Raw genomic sequence first — 12,199 nt, 5'->3', positions numbered from 1 at the left:
ACATCTGCATAGTCATTTGGGGGGAAAATGACTGCTTTGCTAAGTTACTCAAATCTTTAATCTGTTGATACTTTTTATCCTATAACTATTTATTAATATCACCATGAGTATGAGTATTAGGAAGTTACAAAGAAGATCATGATAGATAAATGTTTTCCAAAATTTTATCTAAAAACTTAAATTTTACCACTGACAACATCACCAACAGTGTGTATGTGTGTGTGTGTGTACGTGTGTGTGTGTACGTATGTGTACATACACACATACATGTACCCACTTGTGTATGGAGGTTAGAGGACAGTCTCAGGTATCATTCCTCATGTGCTGTCAACCTTGTTTTTTAAGACAGGGTCTCTCACTGACCTGGAGTTCTCACAGGTAGGCTGGGCAGCCTGCTGGCCAGTGAGCTGCAGAAATGCACCTACCTGTGCCTGCCTCTGCAGTGGACTACCAGCATGTGCCACTGAGCCTGGCAAACTGAGGTCCTTATGCTTGAAAAGGCAGCACTTTACTAACTGGGGTATCTCAGCTCCATAGTTATTTTTCTTAAAGTAACAGGTTCATTTTTTTCATTCAAGACTTATTTCTGCCAAAACTCAAATCTCAGTACCACAGTTTGTTATCAGATAAAAATGATTCCATGATAAGATCAGATAATTCAACCCAAAACTCAATCCTAGAAATTATTTTTCTTAAAAATAACTTTCATACTTGGATATGCTGCCATTATGCATCCAATTTTCTCATAATTAAACTATGGACAATAAAAATATGTAAATTAAATCTGTACAATAAACTTTACTATTGCATTGAAAATTTTTGTTATTTACATTGTGTGTGTGTGTGTGTGTGTGTGTGTGTGTGTGTGTGTGTGTGTGTGCGCGCCGTGTCTGCACACACCTGTGCTTGCCCATGTGCGCGCACATCCTGGCCACAGCCCACATGTGGAGATCACAGAACATCTTACAGAGGGAGGTAGTTCTCTCCTTCTGCCACATGGGTCCCAGGGATGAAAGTCATGTCCTCAGACTTGGGGTCAAGGGAGTCAGCTTCTGAGCCAGCCTCCAGTGTTTCATTGAACTTTTTTTTTTTTAAGAATCACAACTGAACTACACGGTTACTATGAGCACAAGTTCCAGCTATTGCCGTTAGAGGATTCACAAAACAGTTTACTAAATAAATTCCAACATTACTTCTGTGTTTTGGTTATAATTTTGTCCTTGTGGTTTTATTGACATTTTCCTGTGCTTAGCAAAAGAAAAGTCTCTTGCTGTTCAAATTCTCAGGTTCATGAAACGTTTGTATCAGGAACCAGGATGTTCTTAGGTAAACTGCTATAAAAATGCAGATGTCCCAGTCTCTGTCATCACAAACCTAATTTTTAGCATGCAGTCGAATAGAGGTGAAAGTTATTTTTATTAGAGCTATTTTAAAGTAATCTGATGTAGAAAGATACCCAGATGCTTTACTCTGAACATTAATATGTTAAAGGCTGTCTAGTGGACAGTCTTCCAAGAACCAATGTTTAGAAGGAAGTTGAGGGAGGTAGAGCTTATCTTTTGCATGGTACAATATTGGCTTCCAGGTACTAAATATTTTTTTTAAAGTAAAATAGGAATTTGGAATTTGAAATTTACAGTGTTACTTAAAAATAACAAATTAGATTATAAAGTTATTTTTTATACACCTTTAACATTCAAATAACTTGAGTCATTGTTAGAATTGAGGGTAAGTTAAGTCACACAGGACAAAATATGAATCATGGTTAAGAGTGTGGACATGAGCCTGGGTATAGCTCAGTAGGAGAGTGCTTGCCTAGTGTGTAGAAGGCCCTCAGTTCTATCCCCAGCACTGGAAAGGAAAAAGCACAGGCTTAAATTATACAGATTTGGTTTTGCATTTGCTACCTATATAATCTGGAGCAAGTTATGTAGCCTTGCAAAGTCTGTTTCTAAATGAAGATGATAATATAGTAAGATTAATGTACATACCTTGATAGATGGGAGTTTGTCTTCTGTGCTATTTTAATACCATCCCACTGTTTTAACTCAATTGATGTCCCTAAACATTCCTGTGAGCTAAGTAAAATGGACTCTTATCTCATCACATAAAGGCAGCAGTTGTAAATGGTAATAGGCCTGCTTAAAGTTACAATGTCTTCAGATGCAGGATTTTTCCCTTGCAACATTTTCTCAGTAAAGGTCATGCAGTGGGGAAATACACATGACCAAGAATAACAATGCTCTGGGATTGCTGACATACTAAGAACAAGTAGTCTTGCATAAAAGAATTCATTAAACAAACAGAACAATTGCGTGTATGTCGGGGGTGGTGGTGTCTTATTTTCAGTTGTCCTGAAGAATTCACTTTTTGTTCCTTACTTGGCAAAAGAATTGCATATTTTAGATAGTTTACATAAGTGTAAACATGAATGGGATAGAGTCTATAAGATCATTTAAACAATTTTGTGTTCCTCCCACTTCTACCCCAGGCTTTAGAAAAAAAACCCAGGACTTGGAAGCAGGTGATAAACGTCATGAGCTCCACCCAGAATCACATCTGCAAATAAAAAGCCATTTGATAAAAAGGTAACCATAGATATTGAGAAATAAGAAATTTTCAGTTCTTAACTTCATGTATAATTAAAACTCTGGCAGAAGGGCATACATGTGTATTTCTAATCTGAAAGTATTACAATGCTTGTTTTATCAGTATTATTTAATAGCATGTAGACCTAAGGTAGAATGCCTACAAACCATTGGGTACAATACTTAATTATTTTAAAACAAAGATAGTACCAATGTCCTTAGTTTTTTCTTATACTTACCTAGAGATGCTTAATGCCTTTTCCATCTCTACTAAGCAGTTAGTTACCCTATAACACTGGCATTTTTCAGTTTGAGGTGTAAACAAAACCAGCTTTCATTTTCCTTCTTCATGGTCTTGGGTTCTTATTGTAGATATTAGAACATCTGCCTAGTCTCCAATTTCCCTAAGTCTAGAACTTAAAGAAAGCACTTCCTTTGTTATCTCAGAGCTGGTATCAGTCATGATGCTTGCACTTCCGGGCCAGGATAAGTTGAGCACACGCACTGGATAGGACACAACAGTAATCGGTCTAATAGCTATAGAGGAGTAGGTAGGACTAAGAAACAGCATGCGTAGACTGCACAAAGGATGGCTCAAATCCTAAGTGGCATGCTACTCAGAGTTTTGTACAATTTAAAACTGAATTGATGATTTCAGGAATTTTTCATTTAATAATTCACATTGCAGTTGACCTTGGATAATTAAAACCATGAATAAAGGGGGTCTACTGTATTTACAAAAGAAACAAAATTTACAATTTAGATAAATTGATATATGCAAAGCAGTGGAACTGAGATTTCATCATAGTTGTATCTACGGAGTCATGCCATTCTGTTGTTTCAATTCCAAATAATTCATAACAGAAAAATAGCTTTACAATAGGAGAAAATAATTTTATTTCTCTTTACCTTAAAATCACTGATCACCTCAGGATAGTATTGATTAAATTAAGATTAGTATACTGTCTCTACATTATATACCAGAATTTAAGTATCTCTACTTCTGCTGCCTATAAGCATTGTAATGTTGGTAGGAAATGTTTTAAAGTATTGAATTGTTTGATTTTAACAGTTCCCTTAAATTGTATGTTATATTTTATCATAAGTAAATGTAATTTCAGGGTTTTTAATTTGAAATGAGTTTTTAAGATCACATTTCTAATTATTAGGAATGTGATTTGGGGATTGGATATATAGTGGTACGGTCGAGGGCGTGGTTAGCATCTACAGACCCTGGGCTCCGCCTCTTTCCACAACCCTGTCATACAAAGAGGAAGATAATGGATTCTTAAAGTAACAGATGTTTCTGGTAGTCATATATATACTATTCTGGGATATAGATCCAGGATCAGAGAAATTGAAAGTATTAATGGCTATAAAATAGTCGCCATTTCTACTGCTGTGTTGTAAAACTATAGACCATAAATTGGGAAAATCAAACTATAAGACAAATACTTAGTTTCCCTATGTGGCTATTTGGCTTTATTTTTTATTTTTATTTTCAAATTTCAGGTCACATATTGGTGAAACCAATGACAAGTTGTTTCCTTCAGCCAGCCCACAAACATTTAAGGACCATATTGCAAGAGAGCCCGTCTATCAGACAAATGAACAGAAAGTGGAAAAATCTGATGGGACCAAGTTTTCTGAATGGCATAATATAGAAAACTGTGAAGGAACAACAGGCTTGCCATTTCCCATTGATGATAGTTCTGTGCCTGGAAAGAGAGTCGACAGTAATGAAACCGTCTCGCCATCTCCATTGTCTTCACACGGGAGAACTGCTCAGCTAAAGCCAGAACCTGGACCCCTTGTATTTGGGCCACAACAAAACATCACAGAACAGTGTAACTCTGAGAACTCTCTGTCCAGAGAACATACACTTCAGTCAGCCTGCAACACTGGTAGTTGTCAGATGCCAAAACTTCATTGCCACAGCTCCCCACCCCCTTTGCCGCCAAAGAAATATTCTACGACCAGTGTGCCACAATTAGAGAGAGCGGAATTTGTACCTCATGCCAGACTTACAGAGGTGTTCAAAAGTAATTCTTCCAGTCTTCCAAAACACAGTTTGAGTACTGCATCAGGACCAAGTTTAGAAGGGAGTGCGTACATGATCCACGAAAGAGTTAAAGAAACTATTCAAGTGAAGCAGCATGCTGCCAACAACTACCCATCCAGTTATGCAACTAGTGAATTTCAGGCAAACTCAAAAGCAGTAGCTGATGCACCTTGCCAACCAGATCAATACTCTAGTTCTGTGTGCCCAAATGAAACAGTTTCATTAACTACCTACTTTTCGGTTGATAGTTGCATGACTGATACATACAGATTGAAATATCATCAAAGACCCAAGCTCTGTTTCTCAGAGAGCAGTGGTCATTGTAGTAATTCACTATCTCAGACTGAGCAAGTAGAGGGATCCATTACATAGTGGCCATCTTGATTCATGCTGCCTTCTAAACAAAGATATAAACCTTGGTATGCATTGTAGGATAAATGAGCCGGCCATTAAAATATTCAAATTGACCAAACCTAATGACATATAAAACAAAAACTGGTATTTTAAAAATTATTAACCAGGTTAACCTTACATATTACAGTTTACTAAATATTTTGGAAATTTCCTTTGAGTGGTCTTGGCATAGCTTGAAAAGTAAGAAAGGGAGTATATAATTCCTTTGCTGTATATAACAGTTGAGCAAACACCATGTCTCCTGTTATTTGGCTAGTAGATGTGTAAGTATTATGCTAACCTGTATTCATATATAGGTTGGTGCATTTTGTTAATTAAGAAATTCAGTTTGTTTAGGGAAAGCAACATTTGCTTTTTGCAGAGCACTTTCTAGTGGGTAACCAAAAAATGGCTATACCCACATACTTTTGACTTCTGTGATAGTCTAGTATGTGTGATCCTTCAAGTGTCTTAAAAATACCCATGGATTTGTTATGCTATCATCTGGAAAGCATTTGCCTTAATGATCAACATTTTTTTAATTAAAATCTCAATTTGTTCCTAGAACTTTTCAGAATATCTACTTAATATAAATCAGCCCTTATAATTTGTACTAAAAAATATTTCAGTCATGTAAGTTAAACATAAAAATATTGCAGTATATTCTTTATCTTGTTAAATTGTTTTCTAGCTTTGTATGAAATGTGAAAGGTTCTTCCCTTTGGTTTGATTTACTTTGGGCTGCTAATAACCAGTGTTACAATTAACATTGGGCTTCCTTACTGGCACTGGCACTGTAACTGCTGCTTTCACTACTTAAAGATTGCTAAAGATTGTCAGTGCTTAGGTTAAATTTCTGCCTTTACATAAAGGTTTAATCTTGATGAAATGTTATTCATTTTTTCTCTTAAAAATGGTAATTTGATCTCCACTACTGCCATGGAATCGAGTTTATATTGAAAGGACTTTTCATTATTAATTGAATTGCCTTATTAGTTATGATTTTAATTTGTAACAGGCCAGTAAACTGATTGGGCTTTAGAATAGTTTCATAATGCCTACTCCAGAGAATTGACAGCTACAAAGTTATTGTCTTTATAATATCTCTAAATGAGTAAATTTTGTAATAATTACTTTAAAACTTAGTAAACTGATAAACTCAGTAACTTGACAAGGCCCACCATACGTTGTTAAAATCCAAAAGTGTCTAAGAAAAGTACTTTTAGGTAAATTGAAAATTGCTTATAAAAGTCTGAATTCATGCTGTTACCAATTCTTGGCCCAAATGTTTTTGTTGTTCATTTCCAGCCATGATAATTGGTGTCATTACTTTGTATTCTCTTAAGAAACACTTGAATATCAAGTTAAAATTGATCTTTAAAAAAAGCTTATTTTTAATAGCTTTTAGTATAGAGAATTTGTAAATAATGTAAAATTTGTAAAATTGTATTTGAAATGTCAATGTTTATAATTCTTGCTTTTATAACATTGTAAAATACTAGAAAAGATTTTCAGTTATTTTTAATAGCTTATTAAAGATTTTTAAGTTTAAAAAATTTTTCTATTTGGTCCATATCCCTGTTGGGAATGTATTATTTGAAACATTAAACCAATTTCTGTGTTTTACAGCAGTTTCATAGATGTACCTTTCAACTCAGCTGGATTTGCAAACAGAAATGTTGTTTCTCTCACTTTAATTAATGAACTATTTAGTTAAAACCCTCTGCATTATATAATACTGACCAAAGTAGAAACTAGCCATGTGTTGATTCAACACAGAATAGATTCAGTACATATTGGCCAATTGTGTAAATTTCTTCTCTGGTGCCTATTTTTATCAATGTTTCCATGCTATAAGCTTGTAACTTCTTAAATAATGCAATCATGTTTCAAATAGTTATCTCCAGAATATTTATTTTCATGTGAAATCAATTTCTTCTGGCTCAAAAAAAAAAAGAGACTCAATTTTAAGCTAATATAGCTGGTCTTTTTTTTTTTTTTTTGCATTTATGAACTGTCTCCTTCCGCACATTACACATTTTATGGGAAATGCAAAAAAATAATAATAAAGATCATATTATCCCAGGATGTTCCTAAGATTTAAATCTCAGCAAATTCTGAGTCACAGTTCCTAGAGAAATTGGAGGCTGTTCAATAGAGGGCAAGATGTAAATGATTTGGACTGTGGACAGTAAATTTCTGTTAACAACTACACAGCTTTTTGGTTTGAAAACAGTCATAAGCAATTTGTAATGGATGAGTACAGCTGTTTTTTAATAAAACTTTATTAGCATCAATATCTGATTGCATGTGATTTTCACCGTGTCATGAAATTATTTTGTTTTCCATTCACTTCAAATTGTTTTTTTAAAAAAATCAGCTAGGCATAGTGGCACACACTTTTAATCCTAGCACTGAGGAAGAGGCAAGTGAATCATTCTGAGTTCAAGGCAAGCCTGGCCTGTAAAGCTAGTTCCAGTATAGGGCTAAACAGTGAGACTCGAAAAAGAAAATGTAAAAGCAAAAGTAAAATCCATTCTTGGCTAAGAAGCCTTGAAGAAAATACTTGGCCTTGACGCTTAAGCTCTACATTGTCACGGAACAGTTTACCCCATCAGCACTGACCTCCAATGTATTCTTGTTTGTGGCCTAGTACCTGGAGCTCCTTCACATCTTGTAACTTTCTTTTTTTTAACAAAACATACAGTTTTATTGAAAAAGGGAAAAAAAAATGAGTATGTAGGTCACAAACACAATGAAAAAATCGCATAGGTAAAACTGGTTTTTTTTCCCCCCATTTGGGTTTTCCTAAAGAGTCTGAAGAGCAACTGAGGACTGAAAGGATGATAAATGCGCTGGTGGCGGCACGGGTTACCAGCGGAAAGGTCACAAGCCACGGCACAATTACTTAGTTACAGAGCTTTATTAGGAGGAATTAGGGGGCAGGGGGGCACAGCAGAGACAAAAGGACCAGGCCTGGGAAAGAGCACGTGCAGAGGCAGAGAGGAAGATGCCCCGGGAGGTGGGGGGCAGAGATAGAGTGGGGTCTGCGTCTGGCTTTTTCAAGGTGCAGATTCTATGACCACACCACACACACGTAGTCACCAGCACCCACTGATGACGTAAGACGCAAGACCCTTTGCTTAACTCCTGAAGTGCGCATGTGCAGTCATGTAGCTGGCGTGAGGCAGAATTCTAACAAGGACAGATTTTTATCTTTACTTGTGAAGATGCATATTATTCAAAAACAGGAGAGAAATTTACAAAGAGGAACAAATATTTTCTTTTGCAGAACCATCATTGTGTGTAATAGTGCCAGAGACAACGTGGCAAACCAGAGACTAGAACTGGAAACTCACATTGCCTTTTTAGAAACAAGGGTTTTGAGTGATTCTTCCATTTTCTGTAGTTGTCACTGGACGTGGATGATATTGAGTTGGATTAGATGTACCCTTAGAGTATTATAAATGGACAATCAACAAATAAATAGGGGAGAATATTTCATAGAGAAATTGTCTATGAACTTTCTTTAGGACTCTTTAAAGTGTGTTGAATTGTAAGTGTGTGGTAGACAAAATGACTTGTCTTTTTTTTTTTTTTATTTAACATTTTTTATTTTACATACCAACCAGTTTCCCCTCCCTCTTCCCCTGGTGTTCCTCCCTCCCCCCAACACACACACTCCCTTCTACCTCCTTCCCCATCCTCTCCTCCTCAGTCTCCAGGGGCAGGCCTCCCCCATGGGCTTGAACAAAGCATGGCACATCAAGTTGGGTAGGACCTAACTCCTTCCCCAGCATCAAGGCTGGGCGAGGTAATCCAGAATGGGGAACAGGTTTCCAAAGTGCCAGGGACAGGTCCTGATCTCACTGCTAGGAGCCTTACAAACAGACCAAGCTACACAGCTGTCACACACATGCAGAGGGCCCAGGTCGGTCCCACGGAGGCTCCCTAACTGTTGATCTAGAGTCCATGGTGCTCACAGGTGCTGTGGGATGTTTTGTATGCTGTGAATCTGTTACTCTGGTTGGTTGATAAATAGAAAGCTGATTGGCCAGTAGCCAGGCAGGAAGTATAGGCAGGATAAACAGAAAAAGAGAATTCTGGAAGAAGAAGGCCAAGTCAGGAGACACAAACCCACCAAACAGGGAGCAGCATGTATGGCACACAAGTAAAACCACAGAAAACCAATGGCAACATATAGATTAACAGAAATGGGCTGAGTTTAAGTGTAAGAGCTAGTCAATAATAAGCCTGAGATAATGGCTGAACAGTTTTAATTAATATAAGCCTCTGTGTGTTTACTTTTGTCTGAGCAGCTGCAGACTGAGTGGGACACAGGAAAACTTCTGGCTACACACAGGAGCTCAGGTCAGCTTCTCTGTGGGTTCCCCCATCATGACCTTGACCCACCCACCCCACCCCCCAGCTCGTACAATCTCTCCTCCCTTTCTTCAAGACTCCCATAGCTCAGCCCAGTGCTTGGCTGTGGATTGGCCAAGTCCTAGGATAGCTGGCTGTTTCACTGCTGTCCAGGCTTTGTGGGACCTTCTCTGGTGCTAGGAGCTAGGAAAGTGCAGGCCTACTTGAAGCAGTCTGTTAGGTTGGACCTCTGGGGCCTAGCCACTTCGAAGGTGTCCAGGATACAGATTGAGGAGACACCTAGACTTGGCAGGATGCTGGCAGAGCAGAAGATAAAGTTATGAAGTTTAAGGGAAAATTTTTTTCTTAGGTCCTGGTAATTGAGGTAGGGGAGTCCCAAGACCAGGGAAAGGTGGGACAATCCCACTCTTAGGAACAGGCAGTAGGTGGTGAAACTTACTTGAAGCTAATATCTCCCTAAAAACTTCTTCCAAGTCCTAAGTCATTCAAATGGAATTGTCAGAAGCTATTTCAACATTTAGAAACCAAGTGTGAATTTAAAAAGGACACTTACCAGATTACTCTTTTGCTGTCTTTGATGAGAACAAATTTGTAGCTTGCCTTTAAGTTCCATTTACATATTTCTAGTAACTTACAAAGTGTGAGCATCAGTTTACTAAAAAAAATCCAGTTATCGATAGGAGATTCAGCCTTCATGCTGTTCCTATGTGCCAATCAGTTATATATTACTGTGGCAGAGCAAGGTAGATAAGGTAGACAGACAGACAGAAATTAATTTAGCATGAGGAATTGGCTTACATATCGAGACTCAGAAGTCTCATCATCTATCCACTGTAGGCTTGAAGACTAGAAAAGTTTGAAGTCTAGTTCAAACCTTAGGGACAGAGAACCAGGGAGACTGGCCAGAGTCTGAAAGCCTGAGAACTAAGAGAACTAGAAGTGCTGATGTCCACAGATAAGATGCCATGCCTGCAAACTACTAACAGGCTGATAACCTGGGTTAACAGGGGGAAAAAAATCATGAAAAGGCAGGAGTTGAGCTTGTTAAATACAGCTGTACAGCTATAGTGGGTACAACAGTAAAGAGAAAGGCTTTCAAAGGCTACTTTAAGGGGAGGGTGTTCTACAAGGGCATTGCAGTTGTTCAGTGTCAAGGGACTCAGAACAGTCACAGCTGGGGCCTAATATGGCTAACTCCAAGGTAAGAGCAGTCCTGCGTGGAGACAACTGTGCTGAGTGCAGCTTCCCTGAAGATCCTAGTGTCTTGTTCTCAGGCTAGAGTAACTAACTCAGCACAGTCTTCATTCATCCCAGGACAGTATCCACACAAATGTTGCCTTCTCTTTCCATTCAGGTTCTAACAGGACTGGATGGCCTTGCATCACAGAGGGTATCTTTACAATTAGTTTATCTTCCAGAAACAGAGACATACCCAGGAATAATATTTTACCATCTGTTGTGGATCCCTTAGCCCAAAGCGACCAAAATTTAACCATCATACCAAGATCTCCATACCACACATTTTCAGAGTATCTGATAGCTGTGGCAGGTCACCCTGGGGCTCAAGGGAAGCAAGCGCACGTGGGGACCTAATGGCAAACTACATCAGGGACTATTAACCTCCCTACTTTATCACCAGACAATCTGGCAGTGAAATTAAGTTCAGCGATATAACTAAACATTTATTAGAGAAAATTAGTACGCAGTACAAATTGGGTCACACAGTCCGGTAAACTCAGTGCCATCCCATTCCTGTGTTCTAATATAGATGCTTCTACAAATTTACAATTACAAAAAATTACCCAGACAAATGCAACAATATCCTGAAGACATAATAGTTAAAAGTTTACCAAATATTACAACTTAAATATAAGGGAGAAGCCCTCCTCTACCCCCAAATATATTAGGCAGTTCTCATATAATGAACAGCACTAAAACCAACAGTAACCAATTTCTTATTACCCAAGGCTTAGGACAAAAAAGGAACAGCTTCTAAAGTACTTAGAGTGGCTTGCTTTGGGACTGCTTCCATTCTGAATCAATGCTACCTATCCAACCATAGACGATAAGTACTTTTAAATAGCATACTTTAAAAAACAATGTTCAAAAAGTAAGCTTCACAAAGGTAATTCTTTTTGCTGTTGTTGACTGCTGTGTCCAAAATGATGCCTAGTTAATAATGAGGGGCCCAATACCTGTTGGATGAGTAAATTCCATATAAATTTTCCTTAAAAGTACTTAAGTTACAGGCATTATTAAAATATATATATAATATATCATTTAGCTACAATTATATTAATTCAAGCATTAAATACAGGCTCGAAAGGTATGGTGCTATTTTAGGGAGGTCAAGGCTTAAGGAGAGGTTAGAGGTCTGGAATTCGGCAGCTGGAAATCTTTATTCAAGAAGTCTGTAGTATTCCAGGATTCGCTCCAGAGGCCCACATTCTTGATGTCTCGGTAAAGCAGTCTGTAAAAACCAAACGTGGCTACCATTACTTTAATCTGCTTATTTTGACATTTAATGCCAAACTGAACATCCAGATTGGTAGTCCTATGTCTATCCCTACATAATTTACATTGATAAGGAAAAACAAAAGGTCTAGACCATTAAGTCTTGAATTCTCTAACCCAGAGGTGAAAATCAGAACAAAGTAAATGAATAAATCGCTGTTCTTGAAATGTCTATCTCTTTTAAAATGTCTTATCTTTTTAAAAAAAGTTCTTATTAAAAAATTCCTATCCTTTCACCACGCTATCAGCCCCATCTAAC

General features: G+C 37.6%; 1 protein-coding gene across 4 annotated transcripts in view; it reads left to right on the top strand.

Moving 5' to 3' along the window:
• Usp53 (ubiquitin specific peptidase 53) overlaps window positions 1–7,357 on the top strand; it is a 70,360-nt gene extending 63,003 nt beyond the window's left edge. For all 4 annotated transcript variants that reach the window (XM_052732089.1, XM_052732088.1, XM_052732091.1 and 1 more), the window contains 2 exons: window positions 2,492–2,588; window positions 4,101–7,357. In XM_052732089.1, coding sequence (XP_052588049.1) covers window positions 2,492–2,588; window positions 4,101–5,022 — 1,019 coding nt within the window. In that variant the 3' untranslated portion in view covers window positions 5,023–7,357. The remainder of the gene's footprint in view (window positions 1–2,491; window positions 2,589–4,100) is intronic.
• The last annotated feature ends 4,842 nt before the right edge of the window (window positions 7,358–12,199 follow it).

Source organism: Peromyscus californicus, unplaced genomic scaffold, assembly GCF_007827085.1.
Source record: "Peromyscus californicus insignis strain IS unplaced genomic scaffold, ASM782708v3 Scaffold_9__1_contigs__length_137607984, whole genome shotgun sequence".
NCBI classification, from domain to species: Eukaryota; Metazoa; Chordata; class Mammalia; order Rodentia; family Cricetidae; genus Peromyscus; species Peromyscus californicus.
Note: the sequence above shows the minus strand (reverse complement) of the source record. Positions and strands in the feature narration are given on the sequence as shown.